Below are 27,692 nucleotides of genomic sequence, written 5' to 3'. Positions count from 1 at the left end.
CTGAAATTTCAAATTACAAATATGGAGGCTGAGGAGATGGCTCAATCAGTAAAGCGCTTGCCATGCGAGCATGAGGATCTGAATCTGATCCTCAGAACTAATGTAAAAAGAATCAAATATGGTGCCATGCACGTGGAAACCCGATGCTGGGGAAGTGGAGAAAGACAGGTCTGGAGGGCGCAGCCCCCAGCCAATCTAGCCTGCACAGTGAGTACTAGGCCAGTGAAAGGCATGGGTGGTGCCCAAGGAACAACACACAAGATGGTCTTCTGGTCTTAACATGCATGCACATACCTGTGTATGCACATGTGTGCTTGCACAAACATGAATGTGTGCACCTACACACACTCTATCATGTATCTGAGTCTTCATATTATATATCTGCTGAGAAATAAGCATAAATGAAAAATACCACAAAATACAAATTCTCCACCAATATCAACTTAAAAGAAAAATTAAAAATGAAGCAATATTCAACTCATTAGACTATCTTTTAGCCTTTTTTTTTTTTTTTTTTTTTTTGGATTTTCAAGGTAGGGTCTCACTCTGGCCCAGGCTGACCTGGAATTCACTATGGAGTCTCAGGGTGGCTTCAAACTCACACCAATGCTCCTGCCTCTGCCTCCCTAGTGCTGGGATTAAAGGCGTGCACCACCACGCCCGGCTTTCCTTTATCTTTTGATAGTGGCTAGATTTGTTTTAAAAAAGTCAATTCTACAGGATTTCCCAAGACCCTGAATATTACTAATAAATTCAACATTTATTTATAAGTGTAATTGCAATATATATGTAGTAGATACTATAGGTATGTTATTAAACTATAGGATTGGTTAGTATTATCAATGTTACAGATTTGTAATCCCTAGAGGAAAAATATTTCCCCAAGAATACTGTAAAGTACCCATATGACACAGAAACTTCATATCTCTACTACAGAAACAGACGCAAAGCCCGTATCCTTGTGTGAATTGTCATTGTCAACAGTGGTCATGGAAGTGCTGCATTCCTACAAAACCCACTATTGTATTTCCCAATATCTTGAGAACGAAACATACCATTTCCTATTTTGCTATCTCTAAGTTGCAGAATAGTGTAATGCAATCCTGCTCTCTTCGGAGATAACAACCTGAAGGTTCTCTTAACAATACTTCCACAGATGAAAGTATCAAAACTAACCCTACAAAATACTATTTGTAAGTGCAAAAAAAAAAAAAAAAAAAAAAAAAAAAGAGGAGAAGTTCTCCACTGTCTTCTAAATATCCGCTCCATAGGAGCAATATTGAGCTTCCCTCTTGCATGTGTTTTGACCCATAAGCATTTATAGATCTTCTACTTAAATGCCATTAGCCAATGCATGTGTGTGTATTATGCTTATATATATATATATATATATATATATATATATATATATATATATTTAATAAATTAGCAGTCTTAATCTTTTTTCCATTTCCAGAAAGTATATGTATTTGTAAAGCACATCCAAAATAGTTAAACATTTTCTCAGTACTGCAAAATATAGCAACATACATCTTCTCTACACATAACACGTTATGCACATGAATGTATTCACCCTCAGCCCCATCTGCACTCTTCCTGTGCAAGAGCTATAGCATAAAGTGTCTCTTCTCACATGCTTTTGATATGACAGTATTTAATCATGTACAGCTGTGGCATGTGAGACTGTTACAAAACAATTTTCATGTCGTACTTGAAGCCAATTTAAAACAAACACCAACCATTTACGCTGAGCAAAACATTTAACACTAAGAAACTTTTCTCTTAAAGGAAATGATCGGCGGTGTTAGAATCTGGCATGGACATAATTGTGTAGAAGTCCTGTCTCTGCCCAAAAGACAGATAATGTAAAAACTGCTTGTGTAAAAAATCATGTTAGTGCAGAAATGAAGTCTTCCAGAAGTCTTGAAGCCAAAAAGACCTGGAATGAACTTATCCATTTCTTTCTCTTGTGCCCCCCTAAAAATGGCCCCTGGTCCCAGGCCCCAAATACATTTTTACTACTACATGCAAATACTGTTCTATTGTATAGTTCTGTGATTTTTTTTTTTTCTATATTGAGAGAAAGGAAAGGAAAATGCTTTAGAGAGGCAATGTTAGAAGAAATACATAGGGTTTCCTTTAAGTTTGGATTGATTCTAGTGGTGGGAAAATGACCATTTTACATTTCTATGCTTTGAAGTAGAAGTAAAACTTGGTGTTGTGAAAACAATTACTACAGTACAGAAAAGACTGGAAAATAAACTCTGGAACTGTGTCCAATATGACTGATCATGAAGACTTGAAGGAGTCAAGAAAATTACTGAAGAGGGAGGGTGGTCCCTTGTTTCTGTTTTTTCCTGTTATTTTAAACTTATTAAAACTCTATATACTCTAAAATAAGACCCACCAGATATATCATCATTTCGTGGCATCCTATAGCTTTCCCTGAAGCAAAAGAAAATATTTTGAATTGTATCTGAAAAATTCGACAGCTTGGGAGACTTTTCGAAAACCAGTTTTGTATGTTTCAGGGCTTCGAAGGAAAACAGAACTTGGGAGCTTTCAAGGCTGCTTTAAAACCATTGGCAAGGTACCAAGACTAGCTATCAATGCAAATCCCAGGCAGGAAGTACTAAAGAAATTCTAAACTCCTTCCCTCCTTCTGCAAGATTGAGTTCATGTGCCTGCTGGAGCAATGCATGAGGCCTTGTTTTGTTTGACTTTTGAAGGATCTGAGTATTCCCGTTTTTAAGAATACCCTTTGTCCCCTAGAGCACCTCTTTTTTTCCCTGTTCCTCACCCCTGTGTGGCCAAGGTTTTGCTCTTTCATTGGCACAATCAACTGAGGTCTTGACCCTTAAAGGCAAGTGGTAGGCTAGGCTGCAGATGGTGGCTGATCAATCCCAAGTCAGTGCACAGTTGATGAATCATCCTCATATGTGAACCTTCTTCACACACCACTCAGAACCTCACCCAAGGGCCACCAGCTGGAGAAACCCAGTGGTGATACTTTTGTCAGAACCCCTCTGTCGTCCAGACCTCCAACGAGACCACAGAGGCATTTCTGGTGTTACAACTACACACTGAATTGGTAGAAACAGGCCAGCTGCAAAAGCTACAGGAAAGTGAACAAAAGGAGACACGGGCTAGGTGTGCATCGTGGTCTCCAAAGAAGTTTTAAGAAGATCGCTGAAGTTTTCAAAATATCATATACAAAGGAAATGTAGAATTCTCAATGGCAAAGTAGTGCCGTGATTTCTTTTTCTTAGCTTTTCTTTTATACCCAGTTTATTTTTCAAGAAATCCTTCCACCTGAAAGTACTTCAAACTCACAATGAAATGTACTTGACATCAACAGGTGGGCCTCCTAAATACTTGAAAAACCTTTATTTTACCATTAAGACACTATACTATTTTGAGACTCCTTTGCTTTTTTAATACTTTTGATTAGTCTACATGGCTTTCTAAGCAGAAAGTTTTGATTTGATAAACTTTTTTTCTTAAAAATCCAATTATCTTTTAATTAAATATTATAACATGCTACTCCTTTTTCTCATTATACCTTAAAATAAAACCACTGATGCTCTTGAGATCGCTTTTGTTGATAGGAAAAATATTAGTCCAAAGGAAATATCAACAAAGTATTTTCAAATGTGAGAGGTGGATGAGTGAGCATGACATGACAGCTGATATAAGTTATAGCTGCAGGTCAAGTGCTGAGGCTTCATTTATTTAATTTATACACACATCTTTCTTATTTAAAATGTTTTTGAGCTTTTGGAAAATTTTAAACATTTCTATCCTACTTCTACCTTTATGAAGGAAAGCTGAATAACTGAATCACATGTATTGGGGAATGGGAGCTGGGAAATAGATGGGAAATTGGTATGTCTTCCCCAAAGCTATAATATGTACTGAAGACGTAGAAAACGCTTCACTGTATTTCCACAATATCAATTCCATGTTACTTTAAATTAGAGAATTAATCATTGTGCTTATTGATAGTGTTGAAGTAGAAAAAGAAAGTTCTATTTTCTCATTTTCTGAATAATTATAATAAACATTTTGATCCTTTATGACCCCATACACTGTTTCAGGAGGAAGCGAAAATTGCATTTTTGTATCTTCTGAATAATTATAATATTTTTATTCTTTAAAATCCCATAAAGACACACACACACACACACATATATATACATATATATAACACATATACACATATGCGTGTGTGTGTGTATATATATATATATATACACATATATACATACATACGTATATATATATTTGCACCACATCAGCATGAATGTCATCAAATACCTTTTGTGGATAAGGAAGAAAAACAACTAATATTAGCTAACACTTTAATGCTTTATATCACCAGAATATGATTTTTATTAACCATAGAATTCTATTTCTGTCCACCATAAATGTGCTTTATCTATGGGTAATCTCTTAAGTACCTAGGTTTTTAAATAGAATTATAATAGGAAAACAAAGTTAGAACTATAGTTTTTGTAGAGTCCATCTCAGCTTCCCAAGTAAATACAAACATCCATGCCACCTTTCAACTTATGACCTGTATTTTGAGGTATGTGCAGAAAGAGTGAGACCGAATATGGAGATAATGCAGCTGCTTCCCTTCATATTTTCACCGCATTGGGCTAACCCTATCACAAAGTCCCCACATGGTACAATATAATTGCATATTGACACTATGCTGAATCCAAGTTTCAAGACAGAACACATTTTTCACGTCTTTAGCTTCCAGAGAGGTTATAAATGCCTGTCATTCCAGAGGCACCGTAATAATAGTTGATAACTTCACAGCACTGTGGAAATTCTACTATGTAACAATCAATACCAACTATGATAGCCCAACTAGCTGATCTTCTCTGCCCTCTGACCCAGATATGATTACCTAACTATCAGCTTAGGATGCCTAATGGATCTAACTTCTTAAAAAAAAATACTCCAGAGGTTGGTGGCTTAGGCTACTCAGAGAGTAACAAGATCCAGATGTTGACTATGTCCACAGTATAGGACCCCAACACAGATTTTTACAAACTCCTCCCTCTGGATTTTCCCAGGTCTCGTTGTCACTAATTCCTTCTCTTTCCTCACTACCATTACACACACACAACACACACACACACACACACACACACTTTGTACCTGGGCTGCTCACTGACACCCTCAATATTTGATCAATGAGCCCAACATTCATTATTTCCTGATTGTCATAGATTAAAGGAAAACTCAAGCAGAAAAAAATGTTTCATTCATTTTTATCAAAAGTTTCTCTTCTTATTATGCACAGAATAATACACACATATACATGTGTCTACATTAGTAGCAAACAAGGACCAATGTGAAATATGATTTTTGAAACATTTGGAAGACTTTAACCAAATTTGTGAATAAAGAGATGGAATGTTTGATAATTTGTCAAGCAACCATTTGAGCTGACTGTTTTGTTGATGTGGGGTGGGGGGGTTGAATGATGGCTGTGAATGTCCCCCTTCTTAACTTGCCCTTGTCTGGCCATTTCTTTAAGGAATAACAGGCAACATTATCTAGTTCCCCAGGGAGTTAAAAACTCAGGGTACCAGGACAAGAGGGCTGGTCTATTTAAGCAGCAGAAACACTAACTGCTCACAAAGGCAAGAAAGTGACGTGAGTCGACCTTGGAGGGGCAAGGCCAGGCACGGCAGAAGAGCAGTTGAGAAACGAAAGAAAAGAAGCAATCATCTTTAAGATGGTCGTGAGAGTCTGTGGCCCAGCCAGGCTCCCAAATTGGCATTGTTTGATGAGACTGAATAAACGAGAGATAACGACAGCATGATTACCAAGCCTTCATCACCTCAGCAAGCCCTGGTGACAGAGCGATGCCAGAGGCACGCTGGTTCACTCCTGTGTATTTATTGTATACTTATTAAGAACACGGTGGGGTCTGGTTAGTGCAATACAAAATCAGACTGCCCGTGTCCACGAGATCGTTACTCCCCTAACATGTTTTTGCCCCCACGTTATGCACAACTACATGGGCAATGTGGACCAATGATGTCACACCTGAGACTCTTTCAGGTCTTAACTGCTCGGTAAAGTTGAGTGTCGACAGTGCCTGCTACTTAGTTCTGTGGGCTTGCCTCTGGACCCCTAAGGAACAGTTAAGCACATGTCCACAAGCCCAAGGTATTTAACCAATTCAAGTCTAATCATCATCAGTTACATTCCATGCCTTTCCAAGACCCAGGCTTCCTGACGGGTCTTTCCTGGCAGCTAATGGAGGAAAAATAAAAAAAAAAAAAACAATAATAATAAATAAATAAATAAATAAATAGAATATCAAAAAGTAAAGACTATAAACTCCTAATGCAGGGTCATTCTCAATATAAACAAGACATCCAAAATTAAAAACACACACCCAAACAAATTCTGAGAGACTTGGGTGGGTACCATAGACCACCACACATCCTTCTTGCATGCTAAGCTAACCACGAAAAGTTTGAGTCACCCCCCAACCCGGTGTGTGTTCTGTAGTGGTGAGTGTTGGAGAACCTTACAGACCCACACACAAAGAACTGCTCACTAGGAAAGCCCCTGAAATTATATATACATATATATATATTTCTTTCTCTCTCTCTCTCTCTCTCTCTCTCCCTCTCTCTCTCTCTCTCTCTCTCTCTCTCTTTTCTTGCTAATCACTATTGTGATCTCCTTTCTACAAAGCCTACTACTGGCCTGCAAAAGACTTTACGGTCACCAGGGAGCATTTCTAAATAACAACAAAAGAAGTCTGTAGTGAAACTATTCTGTGTCCTTAAAGAGAAAGCTACAAAATCCAGCCGGGCATTTTCCTTTCTTCCTCCTCTGGCTCATTAACTCCATTGGTACATTACTAATTTCAAAGAAGCCGGGAAGAGGTGATGGGGTTGGTGGGGGGGGGCAAGGTGAAGGATTCACTCCCCTCTCAGTGAAGGACACACAGACGCCAAGACTGCCTTGGCAGCTCCCCGCGGCGTTCGAGCCCTACCTTGTTTTGGAGGTAATGAGGGTAGTAGCAGGCGTACTGAGGGAACATCTGTAGATGGTCCAGGCGTTTGCCCATGTAGCTGGAATCTTTATCTCCGAGGCAAGGAACTGTTTAACAGGGTATAGTGCCCCAGGCCGAGCTTCCTCTTAATCCACTCTTCCTGACAGTGCACATGAATGATGAAGGCTCCGAGAGACACTCCACACACTCACTAGTTCCAACACGGCAAGAATTCAAAACAAAACAAAACCAAAAGGAAAAAAATATATAATAATAATAATACACACACACCAAAAGAAAGAAAGGGAGGGGGAGATGGGGAGTGAGATCCGTAAAGAAATCCCCCCTCCAAAGATTAAAAATAAAAACCTCCCCAGATCTTGGCTGGCGTGAGATCCTAGGTCCACTCGGGGCTCAAAGCAGTTCTCTCTGATCAGCCTTGTCTGGAGTGATGGCAAATTGTCAGCGTTTGTAAAGGGGAAGGGGAAAAGAAAAAAAAAAAAAAATCAAAGTCCTTTGAGCACAACTCCGAATCCTTGCAGATCAGCTTTCTGTCTTCTGGTGGGTTTCTTTCTCCCTACCAACCCTAAGGAATAAGAAATTAAAAAAAAGAAGAAGAAGAAGAAGAAAGAAAGAAAGAAAAAGAAAGAAAGAAAAATTGAGAAAGCAAAGAACAGAAAGAAAAAGAGGGAGGAAAAAAAAAAGGAAAAGAAAAAAAAAAGGAAAAGAAAAAAAGAAACCCGTGCAGGCTTAGTTGCTGCTGTCTCGCTCCCAGAGTGACATGGTGCTGGCCTCGTCCCGTTCCTTCATTCAAGTCCCCTCCTTCCCCCGGTGGGTGGAACCCGGCGAGCCTCTCCAGGGAGCCGCGTACGCAGGCCCGAAGGCTGCAGTATTTCCTCCAAGAAGAAGAGAAAAAAAAAAAAAAAAGGAAGGGGAAAATAAAAAGAAAGAAAGAAAGAAAAGAAAAGAAAAAAATTAAAGAAAGAAAAGAAAGGAAGAGAGCAGCTGGCTGCTTGCACCCGAGCTGCAAGCAAAGTTCCGATTCCCTGTGCCGGCTAACCGGATGGAGCAGCGGAGCGAGCGCCGCCGCCGCCGCCGCCTGCAGCGCAGCCCGGGCCGGAACCGAACCCGAGCCTTCCGCGCGCGCCGCGGGGCTGCCGGGGCGCGGCCCGAGCTCGCCCGCGCCGCCCCGGGGAGCTGCCCCGCCGGCCGGGCATGCCTCCTCGGCTCCGGAGGGAGGGCGCGCCGCTGCACGAGGCACCGCCAGCTCCCCAGGAGGAAAGATGAACAAATAATAAATAAATAAATGAAAAAAGCCAGCAGGCAAGGAAAAAGAGAAAGAAAGTAAAATAAATAAATAACATAGTGATAAAGACAGAAGCTAGCCTGAATGGTGACTTGGAGGGGGGGGGGATTTTTTTAAGGAATAAAATAATAAAATAAAATAAAATAAAATAAAATAAAATAAAATAAAATAAAATAAAATAAAATAAAATAAAATAAAATAAAATAAAATAAAATAAAATAAAAAGTGTGCCCCTGGTGATTTCAAAACCTGTTAACCCACGAAAGGCTCATGGATCCAAGACTTGGATCAGACGCCAGCCAACGTTTCTACTTCCTGAAGGAAGCTGAGCAGGGAAAGAAATGTTTAGGAGCCCTGACTTCAGGACGAATCATGCATCATCTCACCCGGACTGATAAACTTAATCTATCAGAGACGTCCAAGTAGTAAAAATAAATAAATAAATAAATATAAAAATAAACCATAAATGAAAGGAAAGCCCTCCTTTTGTTTATTAGCTCCTGGAAGAATAAAATCGGGGTTTGTCCCATTGTCTCACTTTATGATTTCAGATGCTTCGTGGCTTACTGATACCATCTCAAAAAAAAAAAAATCATAACTAATGATCATACTCCCTCACCCCCCCCCCCGCGCACGCACAAATCATAATACCCTGACACGTCTATCAACTGCTGCATGATAATACAGATTGTTTCTGAGAAAATATATTTCCTTAAAGGGCCTCTTTGCACGGCGGCTGAGAGGCTAAAATTAGCCGGACCAGCTGTACCGCGAGGATGCAGTGTGCACGCATGCCCGGAGCTGGGGGCTCCACGCCCGGCGCACAGAAGAGGGGCTCCTGGTACCCACCGGCCTCCCAGCTGAAAACAGAGTCGGGGCTCCCTGCGCCCTGGGGCTCGGGCTGTGGCAAGGCCCCCCTCCGGGGCAACTGGCTCCAGGGAGTGTGGAACCTGTCCTGAGGGGGTGCTCTTTGCAGAAACAGGAGGACGGTGGGGTGGTGTAGTGAGAACAGACTTTCATGTTTTACTTGTTGCTGTTGTTGATTTAATATTATTATTATTATTATCATTTATTAGCATTATTATTTGACGGGGTCTCTTGTATTCCAATCTGGGCTCTGCCTAGGTGTGTAAGCCATGGGTGACCTTGAACTCATGATCCTCCTTGACTCAACTCCTAGACGCTGAGATCGCAGGCTTGAGCCGCCTTGCTCAGTTCATGCAGGGCTGGGGATGAAACACGCAGTGCCTGGCTAGGCAAGGGTTCTGCCAGCTTCTCCAGGCTTGAATGCTTTACTTTTGACAAGAATAACTGAGGGAACAGAGCAGGAAGAGAGAGGGAGCACGCATCGGCACCCCAAGGACACTGTAATGGAGAAAATTGAATCAGCTCTGCTCCTATTTGTTTTCTTAAAATACTTTTTAAAATTTATTTACGAGGGGGGGGAGAGAGAGAGAGAGAGAGAGAATGGGTGTGCCAGGGCCTTCTGCAACTGCTAACAAACTCACGGTGTGGAAATGCAAGCGGGAGGTACTCAGCGGGGGTCTAAGCAAGCTCGGCAGTGTGGAACCTGGAGATTAGTGTTGCCCTGAAAAATTCGTGAAAAGCAGAGCAGAGAGAAGTGTTAGGCAGTGTATGGTAGCAAGGAACTCGGGGGCGCCGGGATGATGGCCCGGTGGACACAGCGCTCGCCACTCAGGCTGCGTGAGTTCCATCCCCAAGACCCCAGGCGAAGCCAGAAGCCATGGCCCCCCTCTGTCATGCCAACACAGACTGTGGGAGGCAGAGGCAGGAGGATTTCCAGGAATCCCAGAGGCAAAGAACAGCAGAGTGGGTGTCCACAGCCAGAGACCCTGTCTCAAGCGAGGTGGACAGGCAAAGACTGACCCCTAAAGTTGTCCTCTGAGATAGGTGCCATGGCATGCGTGTGCACACACACACAAACACACCCCCGAATACATACAACCAAACAGACAGGGATGTGAAGACACTCATACATAATTAAACAATAATATTTAAAAAAAAAAAAAAAAAAAAAGAGGATCCTTGGAAAAATTTTCTCCAAAAGAAGAGGCCTGAAGTCAAAGGTGGGGTGAGAATCGCTCCCTGGGTTTTGGGTGCTGTTGGAGCGTTCGGTGTGAAAAGCTTTGACTCACACCTGCCTGGATTCCCTGTGTGGCCGCCACCATCTGCCTCAATTTCGTCATCCGTGGAAGGTCACTCTGCGTTGTGTGTGGTTAGTAAGAGGCTCAGCCTAGATCACCCCGTGCAGCGCCCGTGCAGCGTCCACGGCATGTTTAGCATCTCATCCCCACTTGGTCACTGCCAACTTGGATCCAGGGGCCAAGCACCCCCTATTCAGAGGAAGGAGCAAGTGCAGAAACCCTGCCACAAAATGGAACCCTCCCCCTGCGGTGGGGGGCAGAGACCACAAGAGGCCTTAGTGGCTCTTGGGCCAGGCCACATGGCTCGGGGCTTGAAAAGGCAAGGGAAGCTGTGGAGGGTCGTCCAGCAAAGGCTCCACCCACATCCTGGGCCCTGACACCCAGACTTTACTCTAGAAAACTGTGGCCCTACATGATCCATTGGGGTCCTTGAAATCCAGCAACCTGTAGCAGAGGCATCCTAGACTATCTTTGCCAGTATTGACAGAGGACACTGTTATACTCCTATTAATAACTAGCTAGGAGACCTCCCCCCTCCCCCACCCCCCTACCCCCGCAGGGAAAAGATAGTGTCTTAGGTACAAATGAAAGGTCAAAGCCATAAGTCCTCAGCCAATCGTAGCCCACTTCTACGTAAAGTTCCCAGCACTTGTGGCTGCTATCGGCAACTTCCACACAAATTACCACTTTCCAAAGCGCTATTCTATTTCGTTGGATTATTTTAACTTTCAGGGCATCCATTGCCATTAGCTTGATAGTCTTCCTTGCACAGCTAAAGCTTTTAAGTAACTCAAAGTGGGCTTACCATTTTCAGGATTGCAAAACCTGTGTTGTTATTTATTTTTTCTTCCCTTTAGAGAGACGCTAGTAGTCATGGCAATTCAGGAAGCAAGAGACTCACGTCAGAAATAGTCTCTTATATCATTTCTGCTCCGCAGGAATGTTAGTGTTTTCCAATTTGAAAGATCAAGTTAAGGTAGGAGGTAACTAGTTTAAGGCACTGTCTAAATCAGAAGCCAGCTGTGCCCCAGTTGCCAACTAACCAACAAATTTTGGGGGAATCCAGCAGCAGCACGCTGCACCCCAGGGCACAGCTGCTCATAGGCTCACACGCCTAGCATCCCCATTGAAGACGTGCTCTTGACCAGGTGGACCAAATGGCTGCCTCAGCCATTCCATAGAGTGGTGGGAAAGTCTGGGACTGAAATGAAGGAGAAAGGGAGATATCCCTTCCGGTTTGTCCTTGCTCTAAAGTGGGGCTTCCTTTCTTGGGGTGATTTATTTAATTTAAATCATACAAACCATGTTAGTACATTTAGATTGTCAATTTGATATGACTCAGAACCCAGTAGGAGACAAACCTCTGGGAGGGATTTCTGTTGTTGTTATTGTTTTGTGAAAAAGAGAGAGAAAGACAGAAGCAGAGATAGATAGATAGATAGATAGATAGATAGATAGATAGATAGATAGATAGAGAGGGAGAGAGAGAGAATGGGCACACCAGGGCCTCCAGCCACTGAAAATGAACTCCAGACGCAAGTGCTGCCTTGTGCATCTGGCTTATGTGGGTCCTGGGGAATCAAACCTAGGCCCTTTGGCTCTGCAGGCAAATGCCTTAACTGCTAACCTGTTTCCCCAGTCCCCCACTTTTTATAACAGTGTTTTCAGAGAGGCTCAGCTGAGGAGGGAAGAGCCACCTTCAGTGTGAGTAATGCAATCCCATGTTCTGGGGTCTCATACTCAATTAAAAGGAGAAAGTGACTGGAGCACCTGCATGCATTCTCTCTTCCTCTCTCTACGTCCTTTCTCTATTTTTCATATTAATTTATTTTGATTGGGCGTGTGTAGGATTTTAAGGAAGGTAGTCATGTGCATTCCCCAAACACATGTGGACTTCATAAGCAACCTTTACCATCTACCTCATTTCAAGGCAGGGTCTCTCATTGCTGTTCAAAGCTCTGTTCATGCACTTGCAAGAAATTCTCCTGTGTCTACCTCCTTGCTTCCCTTAGGTACACTGGATTTTTTTGTTTGTTTCTTTCTTGTTTTGTTTGTTTGTATTCATTTATTTGAGAGCAACAGACACAGAGAGAAAGAGGGAGGAGAGGGAGGGAGGGAGGGAGGGAGGGAGGGAGGGAGGGAGGAAGGGAGGGAGGGAGGGAGGGAGGGAAGGAGAGACAGAGAGAGAGAGGGAGAGAATGGGTGTTCCAGGGCCTCCAGCCACTGCAAAAAGACTCCAGATCCATGCACCACCTTGTGCATCTGGCTTACATGGGTCCTGGGGAATCAAGCCTCGAACCAGGTTCCATAGGCTTCACAGGCAAGCACTTAACTGCTATGCGATCTCTCCAGCCCTACACTGGGGTTTTATAGAAGCCAGATATAGCTTCTGTCTTTTACCTGAGGTCTGGGGATCCGAATTTAGGCACTCAGAGTTGTGCAAGCAAGCACCTTATTCACTGAGCATCTCACCTCCCCTGTCTGCTTCATGATTGCAAGCACAACACAGTCACACACACTCTGAGGGTCTTACCCTCCATGACAGATCATTCTCAGACAGTGTGTGACCCAATCTAAACCTTTCCTTCATTAAATGGCTTCCTTTTTTGCCAGTATTGAGCCACAGCTGTGAGAAAAGTAATGAATGTGCACAGCCTAAAATAAAAGGCATGAACCGGACTGGAGAGATGGCTCATTGGTTAAGACGCTTGACTGCAAAGCCTAACAACCCTGGTTTGATTCCCTTGTACCCACATAAGGCCAGATGTGTAAAGTGGCATTGCAATATGAGGTTGTTTGCTGTGGCTAGATGCCCTGGTGCACTCATTCTCTTTCTCTGCCTTTGCTTGCAAATATATATATATATATTTATATTTATATATATATATAAATTACAAAAAAAGACACAAAGAGCAAACACACAGGGAACCTCGAGTTGTAGTGTATTTTAGAAAGGAAATGCACTAAGCCATCATCAGGCTGCTTGTTCATGACCTTGAATGATTGCTTTTCTTTGTTCAAATCTTGGCATTTCCTACCTACCCTCTTAATACTAATTCGTGAAATCTCTTTCACACAGAAGTTGTGATGTTAAACATAAAAGTTCTTTAAGGGCTGAGGAGATGGCTCAGCCTTTAAAGGGCTTGTTTGCAAAGCCTGATGGCATGGGTTTGATTCCCCAGTACCCAGATACACAAAGCAATGCATGTGTCTGGAGTTTGTTTGCAGCCACTGGAGGTCCTGGCATCTCTCTCTCTCTCTCTCTCTCCTCTCCCTCCTCACCTCCCTCATTACCTTCCTCCCTCTTCTGCCTACAAATCAAAAAGATAATATTTTTTAAAGTTGTTTTAAAACAATAAACCTTAGGGTAGATTGAATTTCAACACAAAAATAATTTTCCACTTTCCCTTTTATTTGATACTTGACTATTCATTAAGGATACCATTCCAGATGACTGAGAAAGACAACTATTGATTCAATCATGCCTGGCCCAACTTTTAACTACAATTACATGGAAAAATATTAATAAAAAGGGAAAATAGTTTGGAGGAAAATCTCAAGTCTATAAACAAAATTATGATAGAATGTTATTGAGACAATTCCTCTGATACAAAAGACTAAAAGTTTCATTGAGCACTTCTGTATACTTAAATATTCAGGACTAAATATTATCTAGATTGAGGATTTGCCCTATCCTTAAGTTGATTGTATATTCACCCAATGTTAGATATTCACAAGTGCCTTATAATTTTTTTCATATCTGAGAGTCAATTTGAAATAAGCTTTTACCTAATTATTTTCAATGTTTTTTTTTCTGAAATACTTTAGCATAGCCCTAAGTAACAACATACGTGAAAACTCATGTTGATTAGCTTCTATTATCCCTTTTACCAATAACAACAACAATAAATTTCATCCTTAAGCCTATAGGCTTCCCTACATATTCATAATACTTAGCATTTAAAGGGTGTGCCTATCTCATCCTTCACCACTATGATTGCCAAGACTTATACTTCCCCGCTCCATTTAAATAGGACAGTCCTGTCTACAAGGGATAATTGCCCAAGAAGCAACAATAGCACATGCATAAGTCCTAGGATTGCTGGTGTCTGCCCATTCCCTAGTGGGAGCATGCACTGATAGAATAAGAAGGAAACATCCTGGAAGGCTGTGGACAGTGACCTTGGAGAGCTGCCCGAAGTAGACACTGACTGGTCATGAATGAAAATTCAAGCTTCAGTTAGGTTACACTGATGAAGTCTGGGAATTGGAGCCACAGAGTATTCCAGATCACCATGGCTAATGCCGCATCACTGTAAAGACACATGGCTGGATAACATAGCCCCGTGTTTTATTTGTTTGAACATCTTTTCTATTAATATCTAAGCTCCACAGAGCAGAGAATTTAACTATTACTATCACATTATATTCCAACATATATACTAGTCCTTGTTAAATAGTGGATGAATGAATAACTTTTATCTGCAATCATCTAATTCAGTTACTAGTGGTATTTTATGAATTATAGAAAAGAAAATTAGGCATTTACCAGGAGATGTTTCCTTGAAGAAACTGCTCAAGCATTGAGAATTTATAGGAAGGAAATAACTTTCTATAGCAACTACTAGAAATGAGATCCAGGCAGCTAGAGTGATGGCTTAGTGGGTAAAAGTATGAAGAGCTGAGTTCAGATCTCTAGCACCAACCTAAAATGCTGAGCATGATGGGGCATTCTTTTATCCCGGTGCAGGGCAGGTAGAAACACGGGATCCCTAACACTTACTAGCTGGCAAGTCTAGCTGAATCCATGAGCTGTCTGTTTAAGGAGAGAAAGATCCTGTCTTGAGAACTAAAGTGGCCTGTGACTGAGGAAGACACCAGACATTGACCACTGGTCTCCACAAGCATATACAAGTGCACCTATACACATGAACATACATACACTCAACATACATGCGCTCATGCATGCCCACCACACACGTGTACAAAAGAGAGAGAAATGAGTTCTAGGCCTGATGAGCTGAGAAAGAGCATGGAAGAATGGCGTGGAGTGGACTGAGGGTGTGCCCACAACTCATGTGGTGACATCTTGACCTCTAATGCGGTATTGTCAGGCTGGGAGAACTTCAGGGTGCGAAGGTGAGGCTCTGAGAACAAGACCTGAGGGGTGATAACTGCCCCCTCCTGTGTGAGGGTCTGCACCCAGGACCAAGATGACCCTGCGTTAACAGGAAGCAGACTCTTCACCAAGCCCCGTGCCTGTGGTCATTAATGACCTTAAACTTCTCAGCAATTTTTGTTTCGTCCATCCAGTTTGTGGGCATTTATTGTCACAATCCATAATGACTGAGATCAGGATGGAAAGAACCAAATGTTGGTGGTTTCAACATGGTACTGGAGGCTTACACATGTTTCTTCACTTAAACCTCATAGCCATTTGGGAAGTAGTCATGAGTTTTCATCCTGTAATTGAGAACCCTAAGAGGGAGAAAATTTAACTGTCACCCCACCCCTGCCAATTTCTCTTCCTTAAACCATAATAGAGGAATAATCCTGAGTGATGTTAGTAGCTGGGTCAGCTCCAGGCTTTTACCGTGGCATCATTGGTTAGAGATTTTAAGACAATATATTTCATTTATTTATTTATTTGAGAGATAGGGAGGGGGCAGATAATTGAGAGAGAGGGAGAGAGAGAAAGAGGGAGTGAATGGGTGTGCCAGGCCTCTATCTGCTGCAAACAAACTCCAGACCCATGCATCAATTCTGCATCCGTATTAATTCTGCCTCTCCCTCTGTAAAGTGTCACCGTCCCTGGTGGAGGCGATAGAGGTGACTTGTCTTATACTTTTTCTTCTTGCCATTGTGATGGGTCTTAGGGTTCTCAAACCAAGAGTGAGATGGCATTGATCAAAGGTGATAAGCATATACATTAAGAAGACTTGTTTTTCCCCATGGTCATGACCACTCTACTTAGCCAGAGTAGTGGAAGCTCTTTGCCTCTAGGGTTTATGATCTTTCAAGCCATAGGCTTCTGAGTAAGTTCCACATCAGCCTTGGCTAGAGTGAGACTCTCTCTCTCTCTCCACACACATACACAAATCTTTAAAGGGTGTAAAATCAAGCATATGTGTTTTACTGAGGACTGAACTCAGGGCTTCATGTGTAAGGCATGTCTCTTACCACCAAAGTTACATCCAAAGCACTTATTCTTGTTACCTTTCTGTTTTGAGATAGGATCTGGACAAATGTTCCAGGCTGCTCTTGAACTCACTTACTATGCAGCTCAGGCAGTCCTTGAACTGGTCATGCTCCTGCCTCAACTTTAGGGGTAAGATTACAGGACTATACCACCGGGCTTGCAAGATTTTAGTTTTGTTATTTTTTTCAAAGAAAAAGAAATCATCTAATTATGCCTTAGACTCATTCTTTATACTTTTCACTGTTTTTTTTTTTATTCTAAAATATCTATGTGTCTCTGGCAGCTGGTTTACGATGCAGGGGGAATAGGCATGTGTTGTTCATCTTGCACACTGTCCACCATGCAGAAGGCAGATGCAGTCTACCCCTGCATCTCCCTAAGTACTTCAACACCAAGAATACCCTTCCACCAGCTTACCAACGCAATTTTGGTGGAGTGATATAATTGAAGATTCTGGTGGTCTTTCCATGGACACATCTGCGACGGGGACATGTGACATGTTCCATTTGGACCTCAGAATAACGACTCATCTCAAAACACCAAAATGAAAGCTTTCAGAGAGACAAAATTCTACCAGCATGCTGATGCCCATTTACTCTCTCAGCAGAAGTTGAAGGAAGACCTCAGCCACATAGAAAATTCAAGGCTAGCCTGGGCTACTAGAGACCCTGTCTCAAAAATAAATAAATAAATAAAAGGATGGAATTGGAGAGATGGCTCAGAAGTTAAGGTGCTTTCCCTCAAAGTCTAAGTACCTGGGTTTGATTCCTCAGGGCCCACATAAACCAGAAGCACAAGGTGGCACATGCATCTGGAGTTCAACTGCAGTGACTAGAGACCCCAGAGTGCCCATTTTCTCCCTCTATCTGTATCTTTCTTACTCTCTCTCAAATAAATAAATTAATTAAGTATAATTTAAAGGAGGTTAAAAAAAAAACAATCAGTCACTGTTTTGTCACATGAGCAACATATTTCTCAAAGGGATGTCAGCACTTTGCACTGACCTTCCTTCTTCCGGTTGCCAATAGCCAAGCAGATCTGGTCGATATGGCTAGATTAAATTTGGCTGGGCTGATTCCACCCCCTAGGGAAGAAACAAAACTAGATTGACAGACATCTAAGATGGATCACTACTAAGTTACCAGATAAAATAAAAAAGACCGAATTGAGTCTGAAGTTCAGAAAACTAGGTCTGCTTTGTAAATATAAATATGTCCCCAGTACTGTATGCATTATGCTCCATGAAATATATCTGGGCCATATACTTACAAAATGACTCATTGTTTGTGTGAAATTCAAATTCACTCTGTATTTGTATACCCTACTCCTAATACACTGTGATGGTGATCAGCTTTTCAGGAGACTGGACAGTCTGCATTTCATGACTGGTGATGATGGTTAATATTTCCAATTATCTTACACTTAAGCAAAAAGGTCCTCAAGGGCTACAGAGATTTCTCAGTGGTTATAGGCTCTTGCTTGCAAAGTCTGCCAGCCAGAGTTCAAGTTCCCAATACCCCATTATGAAGTCAGGTATATAATGTGGCACAACGTGTCTGGAGTTAATTTGGAATGGCAAGAGGCCCTGGCATGTCCATTCTCTAACTCTAACTCTCTCTCTCTCTCAATCTCTCTCTCTTTATTACATAAACACACAAAGAAATCGAATATTTGTAAGTAGGGCTTCGGATGTAATTGGATAGGTAGAATGCTGGCCTAACAACTCCATCTCCAGCAGCAGGTAGCGGAGCCGGGCAAGGCACAACTGTAAACCCACGACTTAGGAAGTCAAGGCAGGATGATCAAACTGTCAAAGACTCACCAGTCACAGACACAAATCTGTGCAGTATTTCAGAGGTATGTTTCATTGTAACTTTAAACTGGTTCTTCTTCCTTAGTAGGAGAGCGATTACATTTTATTTTCCTTAAATGGTTAGTCATCACAACTGTGAAAGTTGGTCTCTGCTTATCAACTCAGTGGGATTTATAATTACAAGAGTAGCAACTCTTTGGTCATGACCATGAAGGATTTCCTAGATTAGATTAGTTGGGGTGGGATGACACACCTTAACTATGGCTGGTATCATTCCATGGGCTGATGCCCTGGAGCATATAAAAAGGAGAAAGCTAGCTGAGTATCACATTATCTCTCTCTCTCTCTCTCTCTCTCTCTCTCTCTCTCTCTCTCTCTCTCTCTCTCTCTCTCTCTCCCTGGCTCATGCACGTGCGTGCACACATTCTTTCTCTCTCTACTTCCTCCCTGTTGATACGATGAGGACACTCAGGTGTCCTTATTCTGCCATCTGTTCCTCATCATGATGGACTGCTTCTGAAAACTATGTGGGCCAGAGAGATGGCTTAGCAGTTAAGCCAAAGGACCCAGGTTCAATTCCCCAGGACACACTTAAGCCAGATGTGCAAGGGGATGAAAACATCTAGAATTCTTTTACAATGGCTGGAGGCCCTGGCATACCCCATTCTCTCTCTGTCTCTCTCTTAAATAAATAAATAAAAATAAAAATGTCTAAAAGTAAAAACCAAACAAACAAACAAAAAAACTGAATGACAGAAATCAACCTGTTCATTCTGTAAGATGCTTCCGGTCGGGTATTTAATCCTAGTGAAGAGAAAGTAACTGATCCAACAACAAATTGCCGATGTCCTGATGTCCATCCTTGACAATCAAAGGTCCAGTTAAAAAACAACATCAGTGCTGAGCAATCCTCTCTTCTCACTTTCTCTTGGTCAGATTTGCTAAGGGTCTGTCAGTCTTGTTTATCCTTTCAAAGAAGCAAGTCTGTTTCACTGATTCTTTGGGTTCATTTGTTTATTTTGGTTTCTATTTCATTAATTTCTGTCCTAATCTTTATTATTTCTTCCCATCTACTGATTTTGGGTTTGCCTTGTTCTTCTTTTTCCAAAGATTTAAGATGAAGCATTAAGTTATTTACTAGCAGGCTGGAGTGATGGCTTAGTGGTTAAGCACTTGCCTGTGAAGCCTAAGGACCCTGGTTCAAAGCTTGATTACCCAGGACCCATGTTAGCCAGATGCACAAGGGGCGCACACATCTGGAGTTCATTTGCAGTGGCTGGAGGCCCTGGCGTGCCCATTCTCTCTCTCTCTCTATCTGCCTCTTTCTCTCTCTGTCTGTCGCACTCAAATAAATAAAATAAACAAAAAAATTTTAAAAATGTTATTTACTAGCGACCTTTCTAATTTCTTAATATAGGCACTTAAAGCTATTAACTTACCTTTTTGGACTGCCTTCATTGTGTCCCAAAGGTTTTGGTATGTTGTGTTCATGTTATCATTTGATTCTATGAACTCTTTTTGATTTCCTTCCTGATTTTGTCATTGACTCATTCATTATTTAGTAGTGTATTGTTTAGTTTTCATGATTTTGTGTATGATCTATAGCTTTTCTTGCTATTGATTTGTAGTTTGATCCCATTGTGATCAAATAGAGTGCAAGGAATTATTTCAATTTTCCCGTATTTGCTAAGATTTGCTTTGTGTCATAATGTATGGTCTATTTTAGAGAATTCTCAGCACTGAAACATCTCTAGCATATATTCCAAGGCTAAGATCCACTGTGGAAGAGGTGGCAGAAAGAATGTAAGAGCCAAAGGAAAGGTAGGACTCCTTACAACGTTCTCCTCCAGATACAAAATGGCCTGGATATCCATGACCTCACAGTGCTTGACATTACCTACACAAGACCATCATAATAGGAGGAACAGATCATGCATAAAAATAAAAGAGAGACTGATTGAGATGGGGAGGGGATAATATGGACAGTGGAGTATCAAAGAGGAAAGTGGGGGGAGGGACAGAATTATTATAGGTTATTGTCTACAATTATGGGAGTTGTCAATTGAAAAAATAAATTTAAAAAAATCAAGGCATGAAAGTAAAGAGAAAAGAAGACACAGAGAAAAGTCACCTATGAGGTGTGACATAAGCAAGCACCAAGTATCCATGGGCAGCAAGGAAAGGGTCAGTAATAAGTGTCCAGAAACATCTTTGTGATTTTGTCTCTTGTCACTAAAGTAATGAAATTTGCACTGGTGTTTTGAAGTTGTTTTTCTATATTTCATTTTTCTTAACATTCTTATTGTGTCATAGAAATTTCAGAAGATACTTAGAAAACTAAAAAAGAAAAAAAGCATTTCTTACTCAAGTCTGAAAAGCACTGATCAAGAAAATACATGATTGAAAAAATTTCCTTCATTTCCATTGCCACACTTCTAGTGGCAAAAAGGTTGCCTTGATTTCTTTTTTGATCCCAACATAAAGACTAATAAAATCTACAATGGACTATAAAGGAAATCTGCAGCATTCTACAAAGGATTCTTTCAAATTCCTTTACGTGTGCTTCCTGTTGTTTTTCGGGCTCACTCTCTTTTCTTTGTGTTTTCCTTACGTTGTGACCCCCACCATCTCCCTGACCCAAGAGAGATATTTAATGACAAACAAAACAAAAACTCAGAGCCAGAACATGCCCAGCACCTTGGTCCTGAGTGACAGACTTGGGAGAGATGAATTCTTCTAATGAAGTCTCAGTTTCTCATGTGTAAACTGTGCACAATTACTCAATGGTCAGACATTTTTTTTTTTACTTCCATATTCCACAGTACTATGATAAGCTTACTATTAAACTAAGAAGACCCTGCTCTGTTCGGGCTGCTGGGGAGCCCTGGTGTCCTTGACTCTGACATCCATAGCAAAAGGCTAGCACACCTATGCCAAGGGCATTGTGAAACTCCTGGCATCTATGTCCTGGCAAAGGCCAATTCCAGGAAGATCTTCATGGGCGATACCCTGCTTTCTAGAGAAAGAATTTTCTGCAATGTCTCTGCAGACAGACATTGGCCAGACTTACAACTTGGGCAGCACTCTGAAAGCAGTTCACCCTCTGACAGGATCCATGCCAGTCTCTCCCACAAGGCACTTCCATATGTTGAATGCTTCTCCCCATTACTTAATCAGGAAACATAATTGTTTTTTTCTTTAAGGAAGTTTATGACCGAAGGTAATGGGGGGAACATAAATGTACTGACTGTTTACTGAGACTCATAAATGCTAAGAACACAGACAAATAATTGACAATAAGAGATTTGTTCTTGGAATGGAGAATCCTCATTTTTAGCAATTTAAGTACTAAAAGTTTACCCACCTCTAGGAGGATTATTTAGAAGGACATAAAACCCAGCACCTATTTTATTCTTCACTCCTACAACTTTTCGCCCTTCAGAAAACCAGCTTTCACATAAAATGTGCAGAAGGCTGCCTGTTATAAAGGGCTAGTAAAGCTAAGAGGTAATTAGGACAAGCTAAACCACTAAACAACAATGCCCCATTTCCCCTCGTTTGTAGAGCTCTGGATTAACATTAACTAGAACATTCTCTGTCTTCCTCAGTGAGAGATAACCTTCAGTGCTCATAAATTATCTACAAAGAAAAATAAAGAGCTTAAGAACTCTGATTAGCTCTACGTACATGCTCAGTGAATAAATTGTCTGTCATGCAGGCGTGAGGACCCAAGCTCAGATCCCGAGCATGACATTGCTTGCCAGCACACCCAGCCCTGAGTAGGCAGAGATAGGAGGATCTCTAGGCCTTGTTGGGTTATTAGTCTAGATGGATTGATGAGTTCCAGGTAGAGTGAAATACCCTGCCTCAAAAAAAAAAAAAAAAAACTAGTGAGGGCAGGAGAGAAGGCTTAATGGTTAAAGAGCTTGTCTGCAAAGCCAAAGGATCCAGGTTTGAATCACTAGGACCCAAGTAAGCACAAAGTGGTGCATGCATCTGGAGTTCATTTGCAGTGGCTACAGGCCTGGCATGCCCATTCATTCTTTCTCTGCATCTCTGCCTTCTCTCTCTCTCAAATAAACATTTTTTAAAAACTTAAAAGAAAAGCAATAATGTAGTGACTGATTGAAGAATTTGCACACCTCTGGCCTCCAAATGCACTGCATACGCACGCCCACAAACACACAACACATGCCTATGAACACGCATGTATACACACACACACGCACGTATACACACACACACACGAGGAAGTCTGATCAAGCAGGTTAGTAAGCTTTGAGACAAAGTTGGGTGAGAATTCAGACATGGTTAAATGAATGCACCTCTTAGGAAACAGGAGTTAATGGGACCCGCTGATGGATTGTTGGCTATGCTTATTATGGAAGGTCCCCCTCGTAGGATCTGGCATTGTGTGGTGGGGGAAAACAAACCAGTAGAAGTCCTAAGTCTTCCTAAGGACTCGTGGCCTTCACTGCCACAGAGGCAGGTCAGTGATGACAAGGGGCACAGGACATTCCATGGGACAGTTCGCTCTGCCTGTCCAGCTCTAGCCTTGGCCACTTTCTCAGATTCCCAGCCCCTACCCCTGAAAGCAAAGAAGTTTCAAAGTGAAATACCATAACAAAGTTTTTTTTTTTTTTCCTTTTAATACTAAGATTTCCCACCATCTTGTGTTTTTCCTCTCTAACGACAGTGGGAAAGTGATAGCGTTTCAGGATCAGTTATGGGACATCCAACAATAGATGACAGGAAGGATATAGAAGGCTCTACAGTCCTGGAGGGGTCATATGTGGGAGAGTCAGGATGTCACATCTCTAAAAGGTAGCAATTGGAAAAGGAGACATTTGGCCCTGAGATGTCTTTAGCAACCCACCCTCCCTGGATCTGGAGTTTCAATCCAAAAAGAGAGATAAAAGTATTAGGGAAACTGATTGCCCAGTCCGATTGAAATGCCTGTATGAATTACTTTCTTAAAAATGTTATTTATGCCGGGTGTGGTGGTACATGCCTTTAATCCTAGCACTTGGGAGCAGAGGTAGGAGGATTGCCATGAGTTCAAGGCCACCCTGAGACTCCATAGTGAATCACAGGTCAGCCAGGGCTAGAGTGAGACCCTACCTGGAAAACCAAAAAAAAAAATAGATAGATAGATAGATAGATAGATAGATAGATAGATAGATAGATAGGCATGGTGGTGCACGCCTTTAATCCCAGCACTCGGAAGGCAGAGGTAGGAGGACCACTGTGAGTTTGAGGCCAGCCTGAGACTACTTAGCTAATTCCAGGTCAGCCTGGACCAGAGTGAGACCCTACCACAAAAAAAGTTATTTATTTATTCCTCCATTTTTTTTTTTTTTATTTACTTGAGGGAGAGAAAGAGAGAGGGAAAGGCAGATAGGTAGAAATAAAGAGAGATTGGGCATGCCAGTACATTTAGTCACTGCAATTGCACTCTAGATACATGTGCCACTTTTTATATCTGGCTTATGTGTGCACTAGGGAATCAAACGTGTTCCTTAGGCTTTGCAGGCAAGTGCCTTAACTGCCAAGCCATGGCTCCAGCCCTGTATCTGTTACTTTGTTGTTACCAGGACAAATTACCCAAGGAGAAGCAAAGTAAGCACAAGAGTTGACGTTAGAGTCCGACGCGGGGGGGAGCTATGGCAGGAGCACAGAGTAGCATATCATCACATTCTCGGGGAGGGTGTAGACACAGAGCAACAACCAGGGATGGGCATAGCTCCTCAAGCAAGGCTCCGGCCCCTAAAGTTTCCACAACCTTCCAGAACCGCACCCCTGCCAGTCTCTCGTATTCAAACATGAGCCTATGGGAGACGTTTTACATTCAAGGCATCATCTTCCTCACGCCACCGATTCACGGAGATGCCTGTCTCCTCATCTCCCTCTGACTAGAGCATGGGGGCATGTATACCAGTGGATTCCTCGTGGTGCAGAGACTAACTTCTTATTCCTTCTTCAAGAGTCACTCACCCTAGGGAAGGCACAAATGTTCCCAGGGACAGGGGAAGCAGACCAGTGCCCCCGTCATGAAATGTACCTGAAGGCTTCTGACATACAATAGTCATATGGTAGTTTTTAAGTCCTGTCCATCTCCAGCTAATTTATTTTTGCCACTAACTTAAAAGAAAAAAAAAGAAAGAAAGAAATTTAGTAAAGAATACGTGCATGAAGGTCCTTAGAAAATTTACACCGTGTCACTGCATAATCTGGCAATGGAAGGATCTGTCTATGAGGACCAACATAAGCATATTGGGTTCAGTATGTTTGGTTGGGGAAATCTCTGTCGGTTTCATTATAACCAATTGTCCATTACACCATGTCCTTGCTGAAAGGACCTAAGGTAGAAATATTTAACTTCTCCATCCATAAACATTTCTTTCCTCCCAGAGCACAGAAGGGTTGAGTCTCTCATTCCTTGATGTTATTTATCTTCCAATGGAGGGATATGCCTTTTTATAATACCAGGTTCAGTTTTCTTTTAGCATTTTAGGAGTGTGTCATTTCAGTGACTTCCAAAGCTAAGATGTTGACCACTTGCCCTCCACATCTCTGGTGATCCTCTTCCTTAGCAGATGGAAAGGGCCTCCAGACTTGCCACTGGCCTAATTTCAATGTGGGTAATTGCATTCTGTCGACCTGAGACTTTCCCACAAGTTTCATCTGTTGGGACATGAGGCCTCTTTCTTTCTCAGTGCTGGGCAGCCTGGCATGCTGTTGGAGATCAGAACAGCTGGCATGTTCCATGCCAGGCAGGGAAGCATTTCAGCCACAGGTGCAAAGGTTTTTCTGCTGCTGAATGCTGACTACAAATGCTGACCTAGGCACTAGCTGTATGAATGTTTTTCTTTTTAATATTGTCTTTAATAAGCACACAGAGCTAGTTACCAGAAAAGAATTAACAACAGAATCCAAAACATAGATGTGAATTGGGAGGAAGATGCATCTTCACCCCAGGCAGCCTGTTGTGCAATCTTTGGGTACACAGTGAGACTGGAAATGTTTCTGAGGTTGAGTTTTGTCAGTACAAAGTGACTCATAGGAAGCAGGCAATCATGACCCTACTGAACAAAACATGCACACACACACGCACATGCACAGTCATGTCACACATTTATACAAGTAAACACCTAGTTACATCACACCCATACACATGTACAAGGATAGTCACATCACACACTTACACATGTAAACACATTGTTACATCCTGCACATATACACATGAACATGGATAGTCACATCCCACAGTTCCACAAGTAAGTATATAGTTACATCACACACACACACATGCACATGCACAGTCACATCACACAGTTACATATGTAAACATATTGTAACACAATGTACACACACACATGTACATGTATAGTCACATTACATACTTATACATCTTAATACACTGCTACATCACACACATGCACAGCCACATCACACACTTATACATGTAAACACATTGCAACATCATTCACTACACACATGTACATGGATAGTGAAATCACACATATGAACCTATATATGTACTTATGGTCATATCACACATGTTTCCACACACAGTCATATCATACGCACATGTGCACACATAGTTAAATCATCACAAATGTATGCACATACATGCACAGCCACACCACACACATACACACAATCACACAACACACAGACACAGGTACATATATAGTCAAGCCATGTGTGTGCACACATACACAAAAACACAGACATACACATATACACATACATTCACATGTACACACATACATATATGCAAGTACCCTCATACACATGCCTATGCATATATATATACATATTTATATAGATGTATATACTGCCATGTACACAAACATTCATACATGCACATATACACACTGGTATTTACAAAGTGTTCCATACATATGTACACACATTCACACATGCACATACATACATACACACACAAACACATGTGCACAAAAGCCTCATGCATATGCATGTATATACAGATTCACACTTACACAAATGTACACAAATTTTCATAGTCATATAATCACATATATATGCAGACGTAAGTATTCATACATACATATAAATGTACACGTATCCATATATCTCAACTTTCACCTTTTCTGCACGTCTTCCTGTTTGGAATAAAGTAGCCTTCCCTGTGAAGCCTTGTTCAACCCCCTCCAGTGGGCCACCCTTGGAGGTTTATTAGCAAACATTTCAGTCAGATCATCTTCTGAACCCAGCTAGCATCTCACTCAGATCCTAGTCATGCCTGCCTTCCAGTGCCTAAAATACCACAAGTATGCATAAATGACCTCAAATGCCCGCAGGATGCCCAGGTTCTCTCAAGCTCTCACCCAAAGCGTTCCTTCTAAGGACTACCAGTCTCAGGAGTTTGACAGCCCACACCATGTCCCCACAACTGCCTCTGACCTGAGGAGCAGTGTGCAGGCCGGGGTCCGCTTTGTTGGGTGAGCCCCCGCTCTAGCAATTCCCCGTGCGGTTGCAGTGCGGCTCTCAGCAATCGCATCAGAACCACACAGAGAGCAGGAGGGGAGCAGAGGGTGAACTCCGCGCCCCCGCCCTCCCAGCCTGCAGGAGAGCAGTCCCGGAAGCCCGCTGTTCCTTCCTAGGTGGCCTTGGTGACACTGTTTGCTAGCCCACCAAGTTTCTGTCACTTTGTCTTTTGCTGCAAAGCTTTCTGCAGAAACCTTGAAAATGCACCACCATCCTGGGATGTGTTCTCATTTTCCTCACTCTTGGGTTGAAACTCACCTCCTAAGCAACCCATCTGCACCGAAGGCCTTTTCTTAGCCAAGACATTGATTTAAAGGAGTTTGTCTTCTGGACTAAACTGGTGTCTTATAGGGTTCCTCAACACATCTGTCTGCTAGTCTCTAAAATACAATTGGTACTCAGTGAGTTAAAATGCAGACCATAGACTCAAACGTCCTCAGAGGCCAAGGCGAGCTTATCACTGAAGGAGACTTGTAACACACCCCCAAGACTCAGGGAACATTGTACAGTGGAAGAGGAGACAGAAAGAATGTCAGGGCCACAGGGTGGGAAGGTGCACTCTGAGGCTTTGTCCCCCACCCACCAGACTGACCAGCGCATTCCTGACCCCACAGGAAATACTAATAACCACGGTGAGGAGGACTCTCAGTGGAATTGGAATT

The 27,692-nt window shown here is 42.1% G+C and overlaps 1 protein-coding gene across 7 annotated transcripts in view; it reads right to left on the bottom strand.

Annotated features, from left to right (window-relative positions):
• The window catches only part of Rbms3 (RNA binding motif single stranded interacting protein 3), a 1,479,068-nt gene that overhangs the window by 749,544 nt on the left and 701,832 nt on the right, over positions 1-27,692 (bottom strand). For 4 of the 7 annotated variants that reach the window (XM_045136304.1, XM_004662084.2, XM_045136306.1 and 1 more), the window contains exon 1: positions 7,034-7,598. The exons of 2 other annotated variants lie outside the window; for them this stretch is intronic. In XM_045136304.1, the coding sequence (XP_044992239.1) occupies positions 7,034-7,108 (75 nt within the window). In that variant the 5' untranslated portion in view covers positions 7,109-7,598. Of the gene's footprint in view, positions 1-7,033; positions 7,599-27,692 lie in introns of those variants that run through there. One more of the 7 variants, XM_045136305.1, reaches the window with a different exon arrangement.

The sequence above is a fragment of the Jaculus jaculus genome, chromosome 17 (assembly GCF_020740685.1).
Source record: "Jaculus jaculus isolate mJacJac1 chromosome 17, mJacJac1.mat.Y.cur, whole genome shotgun sequence".
Lineage (NCBI taxonomy): Eukaryota > Metazoa > Chordata > Mammalia > Rodentia > Dipodidae > Jaculus > Jaculus jaculus.
This window is presented reverse-complemented; position numbering and strand designations above follow the sequence as displayed.